At 42.1% G+C, this 24,272-nt stretch overlaps 1 protein-coding gene across 2 annotated transcripts; it reads left to right on the top strand.

Annotated features, from left to right (window-relative positions):
* Positions 1-1,794: 1,794 nt before the first annotated feature.
* Positions 1,795-16,996, top strand: LOC6545175 (homeobox protein araucan). 2 transcript variants are annotated; one of them, XM_026977647.1, is made up of 5 exons: positions 1,795-2,358; positions 6,970-7,551; positions 10,735-10,850; positions 15,143-15,498; positions 15,570-16,996. In XM_026977647.1, the coding sequence occupies exons 1-5, from the start codon at positions 2,308-2,310 to the stop codon at positions 16,646-16,648; spliced, it is 2,184 nt and encodes a 727-aa protein (XP_026833448.1). In that variant the 5' UTR covers positions 1,795-2,307; the 3' UTR covers positions 16,649-16,996. The 2 variants fall into 2 exon arrangements, with proteins under 2 accessions (XP_026833448.1, XP_001972561.2); XM_001972525.3 differs by having other exon boundaries at positions 1,796-2,358; positions 15,167-15,498.
* The last annotated feature ends 7,276 nt before the right edge of the window (positions 16,997-24,272 follow it).

A 24,272-nucleotide genomic window follows, 5' to 3' on the forward strand; every position in this document is an offset into this window, starting at 1 on the left:
TATCTTGTGCGGAGCGAGGTGAGGACACGCCCAGACCTTATGGCGCAATTCCATCGTGTAAGTCGCACTTTTTCGGTTTTATAGCTTAATTTGCTTTTATTACATTATCATAAAAATAAACAAACGTAAAAAAACCAAAAAAACGAGAACAAACAGAAACACGCTGCAAACAAGCTTGCCAACATCCGCGGCACCCGCAAAAACATTTGAGGTTTACCTCACGGCACATCATATCGCATCACATCCACGGCGGACTCTCGCCGGAGATGCCACTCCACTTCCGGAATGCGTGTCCTGGGTGTCCTTCATCCTGCCGGAGAATCGTAATCGTAAAAAATAGATCGTAAAGCGGATGTCCAAATATGTTAGTGCGCATTAATAGCGAAACTTTTCCACAACCACCACTTTCACGTGCTCATGGGTACTCTGCACCCACTAAACTTATTTGTTTTTTAAATATAGTTAAAAGTTCATAATAAGTGTGCCATTCCTTGCCCTAAATTTGACAGTCAATTTTCTGAGCATAATATATTTTTATGATTTCCTAAAATACCGAATTTGCTGCAAAGCACATGAGGTTTAAGTTATCTCTAAATATATATCAGAAAAATCTTTTTTTCAATTTACAACATATGTATGTGCAGAAACATTCGTTGCGTGCAATTCGTCAAAAAAATTAGGTCAGTGTTTTCTTGTTTTTCGGAAACACGTCAAATGCTATTTAATTGCAATTAAATTTGGTTGTGTACTAGAGGAGATTTTAAGTGGGCGAGATTAATTGGCTAGCATATTTAAGTAGCATACCAATTGGTTTAGTTGGTGTCTTAATTGTCTGCTCACTGTGTTACAAATAAGTTCTCTTTGCCAAGACATCGAAAATGTAGAAAAATTCTTCTAAGATGCTCATTTCATAGGTTCGTTAAAATTCAATTGCCACAATATATATTATATATACATATGCTAAATGTATTACGAAAGCTTTAAAAGTAGAAATGATGACTGCTTGAGTAAGGATATCTATTCCTTCTATAAAAAGTTAAAACCTTGTTGATATTTCGAGTAACTGGTATTCAAGTGGCATGATATTTAAACGAAGATCGCTGGAAATGTTTCATACAAACCCGATTAGGAGTGATTAATTAGTGAGGATCGATAATGGGAGTTAACTCTAGCGCAATTCAGCGATAAAGATGATGACAGACGATAAGTGCAGTGCGAGTGCCTTGGAATTTGCTGATCTTATTAACGCATTTGTGTCGCCACTTTTGGCCACCGCAGCACTTTGTTGCCACTTCCAGCTGGCGATCGCATGCACTTCCAGTGCGATGGGCTCACAGTTGTGAAAAGTAAACAAACAAATGACTAGCCAAACACAACAAATGGGCGTTGCCGGGAATTGTGGGGAAAACAAGACCATCGACAGTTGTGAAAACGCGTTCCCCTCCGCTTCCCGTTCCCTTCCCCCCATTTCATTTGTATTCTTTTTTTCCTCTGCTTTCTTCTGCCTGGCGACCTCGCACCTGTCCATTAAATCAGCCAGCCGAAGTCCATGGAGCACCATGATTGGTGGTTGCGATGGCCTCGCTTCCAGTGTGTGCCGCGAATACGAGCTGCTGGCGGGGAATCGGATTGGAATTGCGGAGAGAGCGGCCCAAATGCCACCACCATACAAAACCGGAGAACCGGGTGGGCGTTGCCCGAAAGTGCTAGCACTTCCAGTCTGCCGGCTCTTCATTGTTTTGTTGCGCGCTCCAAGGCGAGCGGCATTCCTCTTCTCCTCTGGGGGGCGCAGCATAGCGTTGTCCCGCTCCCGCGCCAACTGCAGCGGAATGCGCCCCAACAGCAACACCAGCAACAGCAGCAACAGCAGCAACACGGCCAACAGCAACGGCATTCGCAACCAGTTCGTGTTCGAACGTTATAAGGTGCACATGTGAAAGGGAGCGTGTGCTAGAGCGCCGCGTTTTTGCCGTCGATATTTCGTCGATTTCTCGTTGCCGCCGCGTTTTGCGAGTGCTAGCCAAATAATCCTAACGGAAATACGCCGCCAGTGACAGATACAACTGCAAATACCTAAAAAATCCACGAGATACTTTCGGTTGGCCCAATGTCGTTATGGTCGTTATCGTGCCAGTGCCCACTGTGAACACACCCAGTCGAAACTGAGCTGTTAACCCGCTAAGCACATCGTTTGATGTAGCAGCTCCACCACATATCCTTCAGCAGACTGCCCACGAGAGAGAGAGAGAGAGAGAGAGAGAGTATCTTAAGACTAGGTCTTATATAGTCGTATAGTCATATAGCGAAATGGCTGCCTACACACAATTCGGATACGGAGGCTTTCCGTCGGCCTCGCAGGTGGGTCTCCTAATCAGTCAGATCTAGATGTACATACTATATGATGGTTATTCATATTCATTAAGCCACAGGGGATCTCAAGATAACCAGATGAAGGAAAATGTCTGTTAACTTAGAAATGAGATCCTAATTAAAGTCCATATTATTCATTAGACTGATACAATCAACAGATTATAATTATGATTCACTCAAAGATTCATGGTTTTCATAATACTATTAACAGCTTTTATTTATGAAGTAATTAAAAAACCGAAGTTACAAGTAGAAAGCATTGCAAAATCATGTTTAAATTCAATTTGTCTATAGTCATCATTTTTATTCGTACACATTTTTAATTTCACTATCTTTTCTGGATTGTGGCTTATCATAACAACTGAACTCGTTAGCCGATAATAACTACATGAAATTAATTTCTTAAGCTTGGTTTGGTTTAAAGTTTATTTGGTTAAGACCACTTATAAGTTTGCGATCCTTACCACCAACTTTCAACTGAGTACTCCACCGACTGCAGTCACAGCTATCCGATTATTTGATCTTGAGGACCCACTACAGGGCAAAACCGCTAAAAGTCTTTGATTTTAGCGCTTTCTGACTTTTAACTAAGCAGCAAAAACAGCTGCTTGGGCAAACTTTTTCCATGTTTATGACAGTAAATTGGTAGAAAGCCAGCAAAAAAGCATAATAAATCAGATGGCTGATAAATGGCCTGAGAAAAAGGCACTCGAAGGAATCAGGCGTTTTTGTCAACCTTCAAAACTGACACAAAAACTGCTCGGTGCCTTAAAGATTTTGCAAAAAATTACGAGGATGCAGGTGCAACTACAATATTTGCAAAATATTGAGATGGATTACAAAAGGGGTAGAGGGTATTGAAAGGCCTAGAGCAAATGGAATTTGCTATTAATTGAGTTTGTATGGGCCAGACTTTAATTTCCCAGGCTATAATACTTGGTTACCAATTGCTTGGTTCTTCCTCCGCAGAACTCTGGCGTCTTTCCCATTTCGGACCACACGAGTCCAATTAACCAAAGTCGAAAACGAAAGCAAAGAAAAAAAAAGAAAAAAGGGAAAAGCCTTGGCAATCAGAAGGCCAAGACGATGGGAGGTGCCGATTGAGGCACGCTCAGGTGAAACTGTTGAAAAGTCAATAAAATTCAATTGCGGCGATCGTAAATCATAAAATTCATAACCGTAAAGTGACAGCTGAGGGCAGGCCCTGGGAATGCCCCGGTGGCTACGTGAGGAGCATCCATTGATTCTGGAGATGGCAGATAGGATAGCATCGGGAGCCCACCGAACGATCGATGGACCAATGACTTGGGTCCTCCCTGATCTACTTTACATTGGCGGCGAGGGTGATGGTGATGGTGAGGTTGAGGTTGAGCCGCTCCAAGTGGCGCTTACAGTCCGGTGCTATCAACTTGGTCATCTGGAGGAGATTGTCGCGGGGGAGGGACTCGATGCAGAAGCGCGGTAGCCTGGCAGCTTTGGTGGACCCACGAGATACAAGTTGCGATTAGATCGCTGCGTTTGCGATTCACAGAAATTTCCAAAGCCATTGAAACTGGACTGGGACTCAGAAGTTGGGTATCTGGCATTGGGCATTGGGTACTGGTTACTGGTTACTGCTTACTGGTTACTGGCACTGCTGCTCACTGGGCACACACATGGCCAGCAGATCTTATCTGCGCACTGTCGCCTGCCAGTCGTCGTCGTCTGCATCCTCCAACTGCCAACATCGAAAGGTCCACGTTCCATGCGAAGACGTGGCCAATTCACATGGCCCACTGGACCACTGGACCACTGGCGCTACCTCCAAGCGGAAAGGTACTGCAGGAATGGAGTCCTCTGCCTCATGAATAATGCATTCGCTCAAGGAGCTGAGGAATCTGGCAGGCGCATAGAGCTCCCTATATGGTGTCGCCTATCAGATCAGTTGTCATAATTCTCATATTGTTGTGCCGAGAAACTCTGGGAACGCTGAGCACAGCCTCCTCCTTTCGATCGCTGAACATTCCCATACAGATCGAGCGAAATGTATTTGCTTTTTACTAATTAAAATCACGCGGCATGGTGGAAAAAACAAAACAAAAAAAAAATAAAACAACTGAATCATTCATTTGTAAAATTTTGATAAATGGCTGTGCGTTTTCATATTTCGTTTTTTTCGATGTCCCTATATATAGTCAGCGATCTTGGCCTCGAAATTCTATTATTTGTGCGCTCCAGCACGACTCAAAAAAAAGAAGAAAAAATGTTTTCCTTTATAATTAATAATCGACCTTCTAGTGGATCACTCACCTGCTGAATTCGAGGAGGATCAATCTGGAATCGATCGCATCTGATAATTATAAAATAATATGCATGTGCTGCGATTTTCGGGCAAAGAAGAAGGTTCTATTGTCAGATTATGTTAATGACGCGGAATAATTATGCGTTTTGGTGGCTGCATTTAAGTTTTGACCGCGAATTTCGCCACAGAAGCCGTGTAAGCCGGGCTAAAATTGTTAAAATTGTTGCTGCCCAGATATTATGACCTTTTGCTGGGCATTTCGATCAATTTGTAGCTGTCCATCAGGCGGAGCACTCAACTTAATTATGGGTTCGGTGCTCCGATATTTTCGCCCAGAAGACTGAAGTCTTTAGATTCCAGACTTCAGCACTTCAGGACTTCCAGACTTCAAACTTCCAGACATCAGACTGTGGAAATTGAAGCAGTCCGCTCGTTTTGCAGATTGCCCGCGGTAATTTTCAGAAGCCTTCGCCAGCATGTTGCCCCACTCCTCCATCTCCATCTGCATCGTCTCCAGGCATCCATATCCATATCGATCCGATCTTGGATGGGTCCGAAAAGTCGGTCTGGTGCGGACCTATAGGCGTCGGCTGCCACACCCTCATTGATTTCTGGCATTTTTCAAAATGCCCCCAGAGAACTGGCTTCATGGGCTTGCCGCATTTTGCATATTAATTGCCAAGTGAGTGGCGCATGCCATAGGCGAAGCTCCACTGTAAAGATGGAGGACATCACATCAGGTTGCCCCCGTTCCCGATCCGCCACTTGAAATCGATTTGCTGGGTAATTGATCTGGCCGCCATTGCAGCGTTCGCAAAGTTCGCGAATCCTGAACTTACTCCACTCCACTCCACACCAGAGCTCTCCATTGATTAAGGGAACTTAATCGCCGCGGGATTATGAATCCCGTCCAGCTTCTGCGCTTTCCAGTGTCCAGTGGCCAGTGGCCAGTGGCATTGATTGTGTGTTAACACCATATTCGCTTACATGTTATCGATGCATCTTGTAATGGGCCTACTGTCGATTTTTCGAATTAAATTCGCAATTACCCAGCGATTCAGGCGGATTTGGTGTCCTCAGTAGGAGGATGGCCCAGGTACATGCGATGATGATATGGGGTGGGTAAACAACATTGCCGGACATCAATATTTATGAAGTTTCCAGTACGGCAGTTAGCATGACTTACTCGGCATTATGCTGCAGAAAATTAGCCATTATACATGGACGTGCGTTTCCTGTGCCGAGATGGTGGAGGCATCTACTCCCAGGCAGGTTTTCATCCTCGCCTCTTGGCGAACAAGTTGACATCTAGTTTATGCAGCTGTTCAGGGATAGTTTAGATAATTATTAAATTACCGCTCAATTTTCTAGCTAGTACTGACAAAGTATTGCGCACTTAGAGGCACAAAATATTGGTTACTTAAAGGCACAAAATCTTTTTTAAATACTTCACTTTTGGACCACTTAAAAACTTTACTTTATTTGAAATATAATAGGAGACTTAAATATCATTATACTATATAATATACTATACTATTCCACTGCTAAATAAAAAAGTGACAGAAATCATTAGGTAGCCCTCTGTGGTAGGAACATTTTTAGACCCATCAACGAAAACTATCTTATCACTTGAGCAGCGCAATAAACTAATTCATTGGCGAAATGTTTGAGATAAACACTGTCAGTTTAGGGACAGAGTTTGTGTTCGAAATGAAATATTTTCATTCAATGGCACAATGATTGGGGCTTTCTCGGAAGCCCCACCTCCTCGAGCAGTGAGTGTGGGGTTTTATCGCAGGTTCGTATCTCTGTAAGGTGTTCAAAATGACCCTTTTGCAGCCGAGGGAAAATATTTCTCGATCATCAGCCTTTGGTGTTTGAAATAAAAATTAAAATGGCCCCTTGATTAACATGCATTAGTTATGTAAACCAGTGGCGATGTGTGTTTATATATCACTTAAGGCTATCAGTCGACTGCTTTTCGAGTTTTGAAGTACCTGCACAGGGGAAAAATATAATATGATTCCGATACTGTCAACTCAATTTTGGACATCATTAGTTTAGCTGGCACAGTCAATAAAGGCATATCCGATATGCATTTTATATCACTATATAATTCGGGGGAACTCCATTTTTAGCAAGAATAAAGAAAAAGATTAAAACTTTTTAGAATAATGAATTATTTAAAGGAGAGATTGATTTTTGCCCGTGTATTCACCTTAATATACCCATGCGATAAGCGGCTGAAAAGCCGAATTTGTGTTTCAATTTGCGACGAACTTGCACTGAAGAGCCTCCTCCCATCCGATCTCTTGCAGCTCCTGCCGCCAAGTGTCCAGCCGACGGAGGACGCTTCCGCGAACGTGAACGTGAATGTGAATGTGAACGAGGCGCTGGTGATGACAAACGCCCCGGCGATGAGCCCCACGGGAGGTCAGGATTGTCAGGGCAGCCAGCCGCCGGGCGGAGCTGGCGGAGATGCCTCCTCGGGGGCGCTGAGTCCCAATGCGCTTTCGCAGAACTCGAATGCGGCGACGGTGGTTGGAGCAGGAGGTGGATCCTCGGCGGGCGGAGTAGGACCAGCGGATCTGGCCGCCGGTGGCTCCCTGGACGGCAGCGGCGTGGGCACGACGCCCACTGCCGGTGGTGCTGGTGGTGGTGGTGGTGTTGGTGGCGGCGTTGGTGGATCCTGCTGCGAGAACGGGCGGCCCATAATGACCGACCCGGTGTCGGGTCAGACGGTCTGCTCCTGCCAGTACGACTCCGCCCGCCTCGCCCTCTCCAGCTACTCCCGCCTCCCGGCGGCCAGCGTCGGCGTCTACGGAACGCCGTACCCCTCCACGGACCAGAATCCCTACCAGAGCATCGGAGTGGACAGCTCTGCCTTCTACTCGCCGCTGGTGAGTGCACTTGAATAACTTAGGGGGGCATAACTAACCACAAATTTGAAAAGCTTTTACATACCCAAAAATATTGTTTATAAATCAAGGGAATTTATGTTATTTAAATCTGTTTAGCTTTTTTTTTTAATATTTATTGTAGTGGATTAATATTGACCTTTGGCATGAAGTGAATCCGTGCAATGATATTTTTGCATCAATCAATTAGGTCACTTACAAATGAGCGTACTTATTTTTCCGAGTGTGTTGGCCAAGAGCCATGGGCCAGAGGGCTAAATGGATTATCTCAACGTATGACTTTAATTGTGTAGTCAGTGGCTTTTGTCCGCAGCTTAGGAGGGAGACAAAAACAACGACAACGACAACGACAACAAAACTACAAAGCAGCAACATCGATGGCTTGTCAATGCAGTCGACTAAATCGAATTATCATTATGGCTGACTGAAGCTCAGTCAAACCTCATTTGGCTCCGTATCGGGGGTTTAGTTTCTCTGGGACTCAATTCCATAGCCAACCCATACCCATACCCATACCCATACCCGTACCCAGTCCGAGTTCCATCCCCCCGATGGCCAATCCTTTTCTATCGCCGTCTATCCATCTACCTAATTTATAAGCCCGTTTACTCCGCCGGTTCCCTGCAAACTGACAACTGCCGACTTCCATTGCGATATTCGATACTTTGCATAAAGAAAGGCAAAATCATTGGTAACAAAACATATTGCCCCATGGCCTCAATTACACTCCACTCTCTTCGTGTATGTGTGGGCTAATCAAGCTTATGTCGCTGTGTGTGTGAGCGCCCACACAGTGGGGGGCAGAAATAGTAATAGCAGTACTTTGGCTGCCAAAGCTATTTATTATACTAGCAAAACTGTTTGAGGATATCCTGAACAATTTTTAAATCTCCACAGCTAAGTAATTTATAAAAATTTCACATTTCTGGTCAGCAAATAGGAAGCTTAAATATATATGTATGTGCTTGAAAATTAAATCAAATCATTTAACTATAACACGTTTAATCATTGAAAATATAAAAGTGTTCTTAAGTAACACTTAATATAATATAATATTATAAGCAAGTTTATTTAGCGATTTTTCAATACGTAGTGCTATAAAATAATGTTAAAAAAACTGTGAAACAATGCCTTTTTCTATTTCTAGGTATTTTTCTTTTAAAGGAATTACTTTTTTTGTTATTACTAAAATTATTTTATAATTTATAGGGAAATATTTGCCTGATTTCCTTCTTTTACATTTTTTTTGTTTTATTCCTATTATTGTGTCCCCAGCTGTGCTCGTATAGTCTTTAAGTGACCGCTGAAATGTACACGAGCACAGCATGACTGAAGCAAAACACACTGTGCTTGCTGCTGCTTTGCTTTGCTTTTGCTGTGCTTTTCAGGCTGCTGGCCTGAATGAAAGGCCAACGCAAGCAAACAAACAAACACACAAAATTGGCAACAATATGTATAACAACAATGTGGACAGTATTTAGCCTTGGCAAATAACTAACTGCCCGAGATGGATAGGCTTAGCTAGAAGTGCCCAAATAACCGAGCAAGTGTTTTATAAGGACATCATGTTGCCGCATCGCACACCAGATAAATATTTTCATCGACGTGGCTTGGGTGCACAAGTATCTTAGTATCTCGACTATTTGTCGAGAAATGTGTTGGCAATATTTAATCGAACCTCTTAATTTGCAAAGGCTGCCAAAAGCACTCAAAAACATTTCGAAAATTTTGACAAAGTTTAGTCTGAAGTTATGTTTAACGCTCATTTCCAGTTGTTAACTTTATCCAATCCTATAAATACCAAGGTATCTCCCTGGCATATTTATACGTTCTTACCCATAATAACTCCCCTCAATTTAAAGAATCACTCTTCATAAATTGCTCCTAATTTCGAGAAATCTTAAGACACTTGTCCGACTTTGTCAACAGTATTTCCCCGATGTTTACGAGTGCTGTAATAAGCACATTAGTTTGAACGATCTAATTAATATGGACGAACACAGGGTCTAATCAACTTGGGCGGCTCTCGACGAGTACTTCAAAGAAAACCTCCTTCAGATGGAGGTGATGTGAGAGGGAAAAGGGAAAGCCCGGGAAAGGAGAGGAAAAGCGGAGGAAATGGGGCGGGACTGGCAGCGGCAGCCACCAAAGTGTCATGTTAAATTGTTATTTACAACAACAGGAAATTCATTCGTTCTTTATTTTTCTCCTCTTTTTGTCTGTATTTTGGTTTTCTTGTCTCGCACCTGAGCGAGTGTCTGTTTTTATCGGTCGTCTCGAAGCGCATACTTTTAATTAAGAAAATATCTCGGAGTTGCCTCGATAAGATGTCGTCGGAATTTCGAATTTCGAATTTCGGAGGTGTTAATAACCGAGTTCATTTCCTCTGGGGAGGGGGGAAGAGATCTAGCAAAATCTCACTTCTGACATTTCCACACCAATCGCTTCGATTGGGCAAATAAATCTGGTGTAGGGCGATTCCAATACCTGTTCGTATATACACATACATGTGTACATACGACATTTTGATAAATATATTTGTCACTCGGCGGCGGCGGCGGCGGCGGTTTTCTGGCCATAATGAAAGAAAGGGGTGGGGTGAAAAATTAATAAACAACGGCATACATGATGTTAAGCAATTAAAAATGTTAATACCGTTTCATAAATCAAGAGCTCGCACAAAAGCCCGGCTCGACAGGGCCAACCAGATTGGACGGCGATCTGGCCAATAGTTGCCGCTCATAAATCCGGCTGTCATTTTCCGAGGGCATAAATCGCAGCGTGCCACAAACAGAAATCGAGCCAAATTAAAATTCAAAGTGTTCGGGCTTTTTCTATTTTTTTTGGACTTAACCGCTTTCAAATCTAATAACAATAATCGGCGCTTCGACTTAGATAATACTCGAACCATATACCGAATTTTGTCTGCCTTAAATTATGTATTTTTCTGTATCGTTCCGTGTATCTTTGGCTCTAAAATATGGCCAACATCTGGGCATTTGCTTGTTCGCCGCTCGGCCTGCGAAATATGTTGCCAAATTATAGATTCCATGTTAACAAAATTGTCAACTTCGAAAACTGTGGGAAAATGCCGTGTTCGCTAATAACTCAATTCCATGCTCTTACCGCATCTTGGGATATTCACCATCGTTTCTCCTTTTTCAGAGCAATCCGTACGGACTGAAGGACTCGGGCGCGGGAGCTGAGATGGGAGCTTGGACCTCAGCTGGACTTCAGCCCACTACGGGCTACTACTCCTACGATCCCATGTCGGCCTACGGGTAAGCCTCCGTAATTTCATTCGATTTAATTTAATTAGATATCTAAAAAAGTGGCACAATTGCGTGCATAATTAATGGCGTCTAATAGAAAATAAATAGAAAGCCTTTTAGCCGAAGTGAAATGGATGGGGTCGGGCGATATCAAATGCAATTGGGCACCCATAATTAATTACAAAATATTTGCGAGTACTTGAAATTGATTTGAATTTAATTGCCTGCGGCGGCTGCGTTGCCCTGCCCTCCTCGCTTTTCCTCACTTTTCCTGCGTTTTCCTACGATTTCCCTCGATTTTCCCCCGACCAATGAAATGGCGCAATTGCCGCAGGGACGGGCGATAATAAAATTTGAATTGTTCGAAATTGTATGAGAGCGCGAAATTATTTATTTATGATTGCTGCAAAAATAATAGCAGTTAATTGCACGCCAGTGCGCACAACGCACAACATACACTGCGCTTCAAAGGTATACAGATGTGTGGCTTGCACTGAAAGAAAGTTGGGGTCATTAATCATTTGTTAAACAAGTGGGCCTATGTTCAAATATGATGGAAACGTAATTATTACAGCGGTTTATGTGCCTCTATACAATCATTTCTAAAGTAACTTCGAGAAAAGACTTTAATAAAAAAATCAATTTTTTAAGAGTTTTACTTAAATTAGTATTTATATGGAAATGTTGAAGTTAGGAACCTTCTTTTAAAAGTGAATGAACTGCGTAGTGTGCGACCAGAATTCACTGCACTTTGTTCACCGTGTAAGTGCGTGATTTTCTGGAATGTGCCGTATAATTAGCACCTATTAAATAAATATTTTGAGCATATAAAAACATGGAGAATTTGTTGTTGTGTATGCACATACATTAAGCCCCAAGTATGTACACACGTGGGTGCATACACAAGTGCGTACGCACATATACACGTATGCAGAGTACACAGGAGTACACAGGAGTGATTCGATGGACAGGAGGCATGAGTCCCCTCATTCCGAACCCAAATCGGGGGAAGAGCCGGCTGAAAGGCTGAAAGGCTGAGTGGCATGCAACGGCTGCGGCTTCCCGTTGGACCGTCGGCTTGGACGCTATGGTTTGGTTTGGTTTGGTTTGGTCGACTGTGGATTGGCTTGGTTCGCTTTCGTTTGGGCCCGGCTTGCGTGCGGAAAGCCCATGAAATCGAGCTGCAGCTAAGTGAATGAATGAGTGAGTGAGTTGTAAGCGATGCATGTTGATTGGCGGGGGGCGGTGCTGAGGGGGAATGGAGGAAGGGGCAGGTGGCCGGTGGCAGGGCGGCCGGTAGGTGGGCCGCGGGGGGGACGGAGAGGTGTGAGCCGCAAATGAACGCCATGTTGGCCGCCATATTGAGCGGCGGCACATACGCACTTACTTACCAATCTACCGGTGTTTGTATGTATTGCGACCTGTATGTGCAGTACACTGAGCGAAAGAGCGCAATCAAAAGCCGGGAGCGATGAGTATTATGCCAAAACATCAGCGCCTCCGCATTTCAAGTAGTTGCAGAACTTTTTGAATCAGTGCGAACTTAAAAATCAACTTATACTTGAATCTATACTTGAAACTTATATTTCGCAGTGTGATTTAATATATATTTGACTTTATATTTTTGAACAGTAATAATAATTGATAACGTAAAAGTAAGACTACCTTCGTAACTGGAACTCATAGGTTTCACATTTTATACAAAGAACTAGAAACTGGAATAATATTTTTGATTTAATCCAGATATACAGCTGTAATTAGAAATTACATGATATTGTTACTACATTTTTTGTAATGATTTTTTTCTGTGCGTAGGCGTGTACATTTCACGGGTTGACAAACATTTAAGAGAGCAACGGTTGCGCTTTGTTTTGCCCATTGTCACAAATTGGCAACGGAGTGGGAACTGCGGAGCGGGAAACTCGCTGGAAAGGTGGAAAATCTGACTGACTGACTGACTGACTGACAGTCAGCCGGTCTATCTGTGTTGTCTGAACGAATGTCTGTCTGTCTGGCAGATGGCAATTGCAGGGTTCTGTAGGGTGGGGCGAAACCGACACGGGGGAGGGGGTGAGGAGGAGGTGGTGAGTGGGTGGGTGGGTGGTTGTTGGTGGAATGACAGGCAACGTAATTACCCAGTGACAGGCATGAAACGTGTCTGCTCACGGGAGCCAATGTCATTTGGGCTGGCAGCCAGCGTTATTTGTTCGAAATGCGAAATGCGAGCGACCGACAGCCACTGAAAATCGCAACTCGGAGATAATGGCCGCCGTAATTGGTGGCTCCCAACCAAATTGCATGTGGCTCGAACAAAAGCTGAAATGTAAATGGGTGTAAGCCGGTCTAAAACTAATAAGCGCGGCCCATTCGGCCGACCGCTATATGCGGCTATATGTGACCATATAGCCGTGTCCGTGTGTTTGTGTGAACAAGAATGTGATTTGTTAACAAGATTATGGCCCGCCAGCAGCAACAGCAGCCAAATCATTTTTTTATTTTGTTTACGAGTTATGCCAAAAGAACGCAGACACATGTACACATGTACACATGCACATTGGCGGGCATTGCAATTATATGGCGAATACAAAAATAGGATGCGTGCCAATTACGGACAAATTGATGTTTGTTAGCTTGTAAAACATAACAGCACAAAAAGCCCACAAAGCGTATCACTCGCTTCAGATCCGTCGAATCTGCCGAACGTCTACCGAACTACGCGATAATCATATAGCCCGGCTATATAGCTCCGCCTTTGGCCGATGTAGCCGGGTTACGTGCCGAAAATTACGGGCTTCACAACCTCTGGTCACGGTTATTGGACAAATCTTACTACATGGGGGGTACAGTGAAAGATCTCTTTGGCGGACGCAATATTATTAGCTGGGGTGTTATTATGTAGAAGACTATTTTGAATAATAACTTCAAATATCAGACTTGGTCAACATTTATTCTAAATAGTTCACTTTAGTAATGATAGGGATTTAATTTTTTATAATTTTATTATTTTTCAAACAATTACTTAGTAGTTCCAATTTAAGTAGTTTTCCTAATATATTCTTCCATCTGCTATTTGAAGTAGTCCTTCCTGAACCCGAAAAACCGCAGATTGTAGGGAGGACATACACCGCACTTAGTTGCCTGAATGAAAATTCACGAGTCCTCCTCCAAACTCTTGTGCTAATCACTATGAACATCCTGCACATTGCACGCAATCAAGATACAAAAAGAGGAGAAAAAAGTGGGGAAAAAAGCAGGAGGAGAAAGGACCACGGAGAAAGGACGTCGAATTTACATTCGACGGACGGCGAGGCCGAGATTCGTTCTTTATCTTGTTGTAAAATTCACCGCACACAAACTGTTGATTGTGGCTCCATAAAAATCCCATGAAAAAGGACCAAACGCAAAATATAGGAGGACGAAAAGGGATTGGAAGTGGGGGTTTGGGGGCTTGGGAGGATTTGCGGAAAACCCGAAAGTGAAAAGCGGATGAGCCGGATGTGCAGCGGAGTTCGCGATGGGCTGGGGCTTAATTTAGCTAGGAAGTTCTGATGGGGGCAGGACCAAAACCAACCCAGCAAAGACCATTATTGCAGAGGACGAATGGCGGATGATGGAGATGCCCCACAGATGCCTCTGGTGGCTTGAAAAAATGCGATAAGTGCACTGGCAACTGCGGCACAGTGGAGTGGAGGGTACAACTGGATCACCCGGTTGCACCCACTTTTCCTCCTCGTTATTGCCGGAGACGCTCTTTTCGGTCCAATGTTGTTGCTTTTTGTGGCCGTGCCCTGTTTCACAACTATGTTTTACAATATTTTGACGTTGTATTACACTGGCAGGACGAGAGCGCGGAGGTCCTGGGGGGAAACAGTGGTAGGTTGTAGGAAAACATCAATTTGAGTTTTCCGCATTTTTAATGAATTTCCATGTTTCGCTGCTGCCACTATTTTTTTGGGGCCACGCAATTAGAAAGATAATACCACTGCAATTTCATCAACGAGTGCAAAGCTCTTTTTTTAAACGCCCCTTTAAATGTTGAGTATGACGGGTATAAATACGAATTTAAGGGATTTCTATATTACTTTAGTTTCAAATGTACGCTATAATACATAGCTATATTGCTACTTTTTAGTAATAATTTATCACTTTGGTAACAGACGACTAAATAACAGTTTAATTTTTACAAAATATATAATTTTTAGAGTGTAAATAGTTGATGCTTAGGTATAAATAAACCAATAAATTAAAAAGACTTTCTTTTGTAAATACGATAATGTTGGTTGCATCTGTTCTCTAAACAGAGGATTGCTTGTTTCTAATTCCAGCTATGGAGCCAGCTACGACCTGGCCGCTCGTCGCAAGAACGCCACCCGTGAGTCCACGGCCACGTTGAAGGCCTGGCTGAATGAGCACAAGAAGAACCCGTATCCCACGAAGGGCGAGAAGATCATGCTGGCCATCATCACCAAGATGACCCTCACCCAGGTGTCCACTTGGTTCGCCAATGCGCGTCGTCGCCTGAAGAAGGAGAACAAGATGACGTGGGAGCCGAAGAATCGCACGGATGACGATGATGATGCCTTGGTATCGGACGATGAGAAGGACAAGGAGGACTTGGAGCCGAGCAAGGGCAGCCAGAGTGGCAGTTTGGCCAAAGGTATAGGATACTTAGGGGAGGGGTTTCCATAAGTGTAAACCTTACTTACAGCTGCTGTTTCTTTAAACCAGATGAGACCAAAGAGGAGGAGGATGCCATAGATGAGGACCAAAAGTGCCTCGGTCAGGCGAACATACTGCGTGCCGGCTTTGGCTATTCAGCAGCCGGAAGTGGTGGTGGTGGTGGTGGCGGTTACCCCGGTGGAGGTGGCTCCACCAGCGGTCATCCCGGTGGCTACCAACCGTATCATCATCAGCATCCCGCTTACTATCAGGCAGGCCAGCAGGGCGGTATGTTGCCATTTCATGGGGAGAACTCCAAACTGCAGACGGATCTTGGGGATCCAAAAAACCAGCTAGGCCGGGACTGTGGCGTGCCGATTCCAGCTACCAAGCCGAAGATCTGGAGTCTGGCCGACACAGTTGGCTGCAAGACACCGCCGCCGGCTTACATGGGTCACCAATCGATGCCGCTGCAGCAGCAGCAGCAGCAACAGCAGCAGCAGGCGCAGCATCAGTATCCGCCACCGGAGGCAGGACGAGATCAGCAGCTGTTCAATGGGGCTGCAGCTCCATACCTGAGGCCGCACACCACGGCCTACGGGGGTTTTCTAGGGGCTACGACCCAGCAGCTGCATACTACGAGCAACAGTATCCCCTACAGCAATATGCCCCCGCAGCAGCAGCAGCAGCAGCAGCAGCAGTTGCAGCAGGGCGGTACCATCCATACTACGGGAAGTTCGAGCGGACCAATACCGCTGCAGTTCCACAATCGGCATCCGCAGCAGCAGCAGCTGCAGCAGCAACTGCAGCAGCAATCTCAATCCACAGCGAGTCAGCGGGCGATGGGGTTTCTCGAAGCCCAACCAGATACTCCACCCCAAACTCCGCCGAATATGAAGGTGCTGAGCGGAGCTTTGAGTCTCCTGCCTACCGCTTCTCAAGTCCCTATGACCGCTACCTGTCGCAGCAGTAACGCCTTTGGGTTCCCCGCCACCGGCTACCCCATGAACTTCTCGGCCAGATTGGGGGAGTACTCGCCGCGGGATGACTACAGCAGCGGGAACAGCAGCAGCAGCAGCTCCTCGTCGCCGCAACTGCAAAGGAATGAGGCCATGTTCAAGCCGCTCTTCAAGAAGTTCACCAACTAATCGGATGTTGGACTATATACGAGTATAGCTACTTTATGGGATCGTGCAAGAGCCAGACGGATTGTGTAATATTAACTGTAGCCGTTTAGCGTGTTAAGTAACTTCAAGTTTCATTCAAGTTATGCATCTATGTATCTAAGAGTATCTAGAGTACCAGATCAAATGTTTCTCTTCTGAAAACCGCAATGTAAGCTTAGGCTAAACACTTAATACTAAACTAGCGCATTAAGATTGTAAACTGTGATACGTTTTTCATTGTCTAACAGACTTCACACTAAACACTTCGTCTATATGGAACACATAATCTAAATAATTTTAGCTCGTTTAATAAAATTCTTTATAATCATGAAATACCTAGAGTGTTTTCTATTTTGTTTGCGATTATAAATGACATTGGTGATGACAACATCTTATATTGGACATAAGAGTAAGTACATGTTCTAAATCTTATTATTCTTATTATGCCGCTAAAATAGATAATTTAAAAGTATATTTGATAGTTATTATGCCTTAAAGAACATGAGAGCAAAGAACATGTTTTTCTCATTTCGTAATTTAAGGAGCTACCTCTTTCTATCTTTCAATTCAGTGATATGTCCAAATTAACACAATGTACAAACATTTTCGCGATAAGGTACAACTTTTTACTCGTAGAGTTTTTCTGATGCATTATGTTGTAGAAATTCAAAAAAACTGAAAATTATCCCAATGTCCTAAGTACTATACTCCATAACTCAACTTATCTTAATCGGATTTTTAAGTGGCATACCTCTAAATGATCCTGGCGCAATTTTTTAAAAATCTGCATTCAAATTTAGAAATTTATTTTTTTTTAATTTTTTTGTAATTTTTTTGATGTGATGACCGTCAAATTGCCAGCTTTAAAATCAGGAATGTATTTAAATATGTATGTTATGTGATTTTGCAGTATTATTTATCTATTTTATAATAAAAGCACTCCAATTTACTTTATAACACATAAGAATGATATTATTTTATATGCATTTCTAGTTTACATACATTTACCTATGTATATAGGTATAGTTCTCTATTCGCATAGTTCTCTATTTTGCAGCTAACATGATCAGAGCGAAAGAGAGCAAAGTTCCGTTGGATCCTCGCTTATTCCATTTTCTTCCTTTCCTCTAAGTACGCCGTTACTTGTCAGTTCTTAGCTGCGCTTTTCTCAGTCGGTTGCTTTTTCGCATTACGTGTTTCAATAAGTTTAATTAAAATAAAAGCGTTCGGAATTAGTTAAAACTTGTGTTAATACTAAGTAATCTTTATCTCTCTGTTCAATCAATCTCTCTGCTTCGATTTTGAGTAATTAAAGACCCTGCAAGAAGTGAAAAACCACGTGATTCGGTGCACACGTGTGTGTGTGTGTGAGCTTCAGAAAGTGGCAGCTGCCAATTTTATGTTAAATAAACATCGAAAAGGAGTTATTCTACTTAAAATGAATGCATTGTCGGCTAGTTAGTATGTTAGTAATAACGTGCGAAATCAAAATGCAATATAATATTCGAATTTACGGTTTTTAATTTTGGCATTCAAGCGGGTGACGCGCGTTTTCATGTGTGTGTGTGTGTCTCGATGCGACAAATTCGCTGTGTCTTAAATCCGCCGTGCTCCCACTTCGCCGTATATAAATGCAGGTGTTTTGCCGAAATTCGCCGCAAATGATGTTTTTGGTTTGCGGCGAATTTTGATATCCAATATAAATGATTTAATTTAATCAACGCGTTCTTTTTTTTATGTTCCATTTTTTTTGGGTGGTATTTTATGTGCATAAATTTATTGAAATTTTAACATCTTGGTGTGTTAAGATAAAGGATAAAGTTCATACTTAGAGGAAAATTTCCCATTGCAAAGTGTTTTTGTTTTTTATTTTAAAGTGTTCAAAAAGTGTAAAGGAAAATTTTCTGTTGTAAAGTGTTTATATTTGTTTTTTTTTTAAGTGTTCAAAAAGGGAAAAGTACAATTTTCTATTGTAAAGAGTTCAAAAAGGGAAAGGTAAAATTTACTATTAAATTTTCTATTAATTTACTATTAAAATTATGAAATATCCTAAGACTGAAGATCTAAACTTCATTACTCAACTTATCTTAATCGGATTGTTGTTTCTGGAGCAATTCTCTTAAAATGTTAATCGGATTTTGAAGTGGCATACCCTTAAATGTTTCTGGCGCAATTCTCTAAAACTAACTTTTAACCCCAAACTTTTGAAAAATTATTTGGTATTTTTTCACTTTTTTATATAGCTAGTAAATTTCTTTAGATTTGAAAAAAACTCTTTTAAGGTTTTTAAAATTTAAAATTTTCAAGTTTTTTTTTTATTTGATCATTTTTTCCCCAATTTCTACCGATATTCCAGAAAATGCTAAAAATTCCCGTTTGTACTTCCACTAGCTGAGTAACGGGTATCTGATAGTCGGGGAACTCGACTATAGAATTTTATCTTGTTTTGTACATACATTCCAGCACATTGCTCTCGTTATTGATTTTTTAATTATTTTCGTGCAGCGTTTTTTCTCGAATTATTGCTAATTACATTTACTCTCATTTGCATTATTTTACATCGATTTATACATAGCTTGAACACTTGTTATAGTTCAGCGACAACTACAACGGGCTTTTAAAATAAATATGACAGTAAACAAGCGCATTTAAATATACAAAATTGCGGGAATAAGTATTTTGCTTACTGCTTAAATTATGAGAAAAATCAATTTATGAATAAAATAATATAATTTTGTGTAGCGTAGTAAAATCCGAGCATTCTAAAGTTTTTGAGCCTTTTATTAGACTGCAATTTGGAATTTTTCTTTTATTTAAAGTATTGCTTGGTTTGCGGTAAAGTTTATTTAATTTCTTAGCTTGTGAATTTGTATTTATATATAAAAAGTGAGGTGTAAGGAATATATATGATTTGCCACAATGCAATAAGACGAAAGATGCTGAAGAAGTAAGATGTAATAATTGAAATTTTATCAGTGCTCGGATAAAGTACGACTTTTTTCTCGTGTGTAGGTTTCAGCCGAATTGACGCAGAAATTGTCAAATGCCGGGGACATGGAAAATGCCGTCCGCATGCGAGACAAAACCTCCCAAACCAAACCAAACCAATCCAAACAAAACCAAACCATACCAAACCGAAAAGCCGGCATCTTTGCGATTGTGTTCGTGGGCTTCTACCTGAAACGCGGTGCAATTGTGTGTATGTGGAAGTTGGCTTTTATGGGGATAACAATTTGTAACGACTATCGCCGTTTGATAAATTAACATTTAGCAGTGGCTCGATTATGCAACAAATTGCCAATTCAATTGAAATTGACAGCCAACGAAGGAGCAAGTGATTCAGCCGCGATGATTCAGTCGAATTAGCCGCGATGATGGCCAATACGAGTATATGTAAGTGCAAGTGATTAATTTGGTTTCGTTTGACACAGTTTACACGATGTAACATAAGTTGACGTCGGACAGGTACTTGATTTTTAAGAGCCACATGCCGAGCGCCACTCAGATGAGCGGCAACCAATTTCTTAAACGTTTTGCTCACTAATTCTATGGTTCCATCAGCGGGATATTAGTTCCGATCCGAACCAAAATGATCCATTCAGTTCCCAGGGCCTCGCTTTATGGGCTGTTTTACAATGCTAAATGACCGAGCTGGGCATAAAATTTTCCCCATTACACAGGGGGCCAATCAGTAAGCCGCGTAAATTAATTGTATCCAAGAGGTATGATACCATACCAAACGATACCATACCATACCGAAGAGATCCTTCGCAGTGCCGCGCTTGTGAAGCGATCCCGTTTATGGGTCATAAACCATGGGATCGCGCCGGTTGCAGCCACTCGACATTCCCTGTATTGTTTTGGGGATCGAATCGGACCGGGGATCGGCTTGGATCTGGTCACCAGCGGCGAGGATATACGACAGTTAACTTATCTTGCATCCACTTAACGTCTTGCGGCCATAAATCAATCCAATGGCCGAATGCTCGATGGCAGCCAGCCAGCAGGCGAATTAATCACTTTGAAAATTGTTACCCATTTGGAAACTTGTCGCATTTGCTTTCCAGTTCCAGCCTTCGCTTCGATTCAGATTCAGTTTCTGTTTCAGCTTCAGACGATCTCGACCCGTTTCCAAGTATAAGCAGATAAGTCTATGGAGTGTCGTGTGTGGGCAATCCTTCAACACCATGTGAAAATCACGGTAATTTATTATTGACAGCCGCAGTAGTAGGTACCAGTCGTATTTGTGATTAGTTGCCTTCTCCTATGCCTAAATCCCATACGAGAAATCTTGACGGGAATTGGGATTGGGATTGGGATTGGGCATTTAAGCAGTCATCTCCATGGTCAAGTGGCATCAAGGGGCATCATTTCTAATGTCATGGGACCCAAGTGAATGGCACATCAATTTTCTTTTTGTTGGATGTGTCGAAAACGGTAAGCGGTTGAGTTGATTTAAGAGAACCCCCTCTCCTCGTGTCTAATCGCATATTAAAGTAGTGTCCAAGGTTTTTTAACTATCAGTCATTAAGTACCATAGTGGTATATTGTGATGGCAAAATCTAAGGAAAGCATTAAGTTTGTTAATTTCAATTGAATATATTGTTTTATGACAATAATTTCTTATTTATTGCTGGCATAAAAATGGTAATCGGTTAAGGAAATAATGAAACTAACTTTGCTATTAATAAATAGCAAACGTATAATTAAATGCTAGAATGCACTATGCGCTACATTAAAAAGTTGATTGAATTTGTTAGTCCGTAATGGATTATTTAACCCACATTCGAACATAACAAACATTTTTATTCTAGTGCAAGCCAATTGCAATAAAGCTAGTGCTGAAAACAAATTGTGTGCTCCCATGAAATACTTTTATTTGATAAATCAGCGTACCGTAGCTGTGAGCAAATATGTTGTATAAATTTGCAATGCTAACCCCTTTAATTCGCAAATATTTAAGCCAAACAAACACAATGTTCGTGCGTCTTAAGCATAAGCAATAGAAATGGCTAAGCAAAAGCCGCTTTCTCTTATCTAAAGTCGGCTTAAATACTTGAGGCTGGTCAAGCAATTAGTTGCATTCAACGTTATTGATCCGGAAATCGTGTACGATATTTATTAAATTTTCACAAATTTTCATATTAATCGCAAGTATTCACACTCAATTATAAAATACCAAGAACACAAATTTGCCCCGGCATAATGAAGGGAAAATTCCTTGAGATGCCGACATTCTACTGGCATTAAACTGGAAGGCATTTTCCTTGACGACTTGGAATGGGTTATTTTTCGGTGGTGGCTGGGCTGCTGAGTTCCAAGATGCTACAAGAATGCAAAGTGTCATTTAAGTGAAACAAGACGAGAACAAATACACAGCATCCAGGCCGTCTTCGATGTCGATGGTCTGGGATGTGGATGTGGATGGCAAACAAGGACCAACCCCAAGCTCCAAGCTCAAGCTCCAAGTACCAAGGAGCCACCCCTTCCACTGGCTGGTGCATCCTTGCCAGCCACGCAGCTTACTTACGCAGCTTCTATAAATTATAGCTGCCGCTTGTCATGTACGGAAATCCTTGTGTCAGTGCACTGCCGAGCTGGCAGGACTCTTTGCATCCTGAATCCTGGCTCCGGCCTCCGCATCCGCCACTTTCTGATTTTGACAGAGCCTGGCTGGCTGGGCCATGCGATGCGATGCGATGCGTTTGTTTTCAACAGGATTAGAAATTCGTTGCAACGCACAAAGGCCTCAGGAACAATTCAAGCAGACACATCTCGCAACTATAACAATTAATATCCTGAAATTGCATCGTGACATGAGTGTGTAGTCTGTCTATTCCGGCTGCTGCTGCTGCTGCTGCCAAAGGAACAGCGCACACGAGGGCGTATACTTGATGGCGTATGCTAATTTCCCTAATGCCTTCCTTAGAGATTCCGCATCCTTGCGAATTGTGTGCGTGAGTTATGGACTCAACTCGATGGGCAACCCCCGCTTTTTGGCCACAGATCTTGGGCGGAGTGTTTGGCTTAAAGGAAGTTAACTTGAGGAAATCCCAATTAAATCATTTAATTAAGTAAATTTCATAAACTGGTATCTTGATTACTGGTAGAAGGCATTCCATATTAGTTACAAATGTGTTCTAAATATTGTGTTAATCAGTTAGATTTCTTGGGACATGAATTTATTCTCCTTACTTCGTAGATAGTAAAAAGATCGTCACAAGTAGGTTTTATTTGAATGAATCATTGTAAAAGTTTTGGAATAATACTTAGTGTGGAAACACTGGAAGCTTTTCCAGCAGACAATGTATGCGATTTGTCAATGGATCTCCCGAATAATTGATTGCAGCCAACCAAAAGACATTTCATCATCATCTATTACGATCCGCACGCCTCGGCTTAGAGTCATATTTAATGGACATGTATGGTGGGCAATCAATCATGACCATACCTCGGGTCTGGTGGGTCTGGTGTCCCAGAAATTTGAAGAAACGCGGAATTAAACTACGCGAGAAGAAATCCAAAAAAGAGGAAAATAACAAACTAAAAGCGCCCACAATATGTGGGACCAATCCAATCCGCACCAAAGGACGGACACCTTTGTCAAGGCAGCTGATTATTCTTGACATCATGTGCGGCACACTCGAGTGTACAAATGTATATTTAGACAACTGCCATTGATAAGACAAGCTAAAATAATTATGACCATTAGGCCACATTAGGCTCCGGGTGTTGGGATGCCTCCGCGATCGCTGGCACCTTGTGGGATAAATACTTGAGATTTGAAGTTTGTAGTTTGCTGGAGGCGTTTGGGTGCAACACAAATGTAATAGGGGTGTTTTCCCATATTCCTATTAAATATTGTGACTATTCCGCATTTAGAGAAAAAATCAAAAATTTGTATGGTTCTTATATTTCATAAAAAAAGATAATGAGTTCCTTAATATGGTATTACTAGTTGAATTGAATGGCTTATAGGATATTTCCCAACTTTAACTTGTAGAATATAAATATTATGCACACTTTTTAATAAACATGTATAATAATGAATGTTTATTCCTGAACATAAAAGACAAATATATTTTAAAGGTATTTGTTAAAGTGTTTATACATTGGTTACAATATCGAATGTTCGGTTGATAGGGGAGTAACAGTTTTTCTTTGTTTTCCGCCAACATGGGAAAAATCAATTTTAATGCAAACAAACTGGGCAGAGCAACACGGCATTGAGTTAATTATGCGGGACAGGAAAACGAATATTTTATTAATGAAACAGAATTTTTCACATCTTAATGAGATGGCTTTGGTGCGTAGAACTCGGAAAATGTCGCCACATCGTCTGCGTTTTCCACGAGATCTTTTTTTTTCCGGGAATAACCTTTCGGGTATGCAGTTAATGGGTGTCTCTGATTCCTAGGGCAGGTATTTAAGATGCCCTATCGGGTTTCAGCATCAACTTGGCGGTCTAATTAACATGACAAAGAAATGTCACGTGTGGAAATTTATGGACAGCACTATGGATGCAAGGTTGCAGATGGCCACGATAGTATTTACGATGCCGTTTGATTGGTATACCAATCGATTTCCTTGCCGCCAATACTTCAAC

The sequence above is a fragment of the Drosophila erecta genome, unplaced genomic scaffold, assembly GCF_003286155.1.
Source record: "Drosophila erecta strain 14021-0224.00,06,07 unplaced genomic scaffold, DereRS2 tig00000021-arrow-pilon, whole genome shotgun sequence".
Taxonomy (NCBI): domain Eukaryota; kingdom Metazoa; phylum Arthropoda; class Insecta; order Diptera; family Drosophilidae; genus Drosophila; species Drosophila erecta.

Bases quoted from the DNA above. Each gene is read 5' to 3' on its own strand.
- LOC6545175 (XM_026977647.1), top strand. From the start codon at position 2,308: ATGGCTGCCTACACACAATTCGGATACGGAGGCTTTCCGTCGGCCTCG. The intron at 2,359-6,969 runs GTGGGTCTCCTA...GATCTCTTGCAG, and splicing joins GCTTTCCGTCGGCCTCGCAG to CTCCTGCCGCCAAGTGTCCA. The intron at 7,552-10,734 runs GTGAGTGCACTT...CTCCTTTTTCAG, and splicing joins CTGCCTTCTACTCGCCGCTG to AGCAATCCGTACGGACTGAA.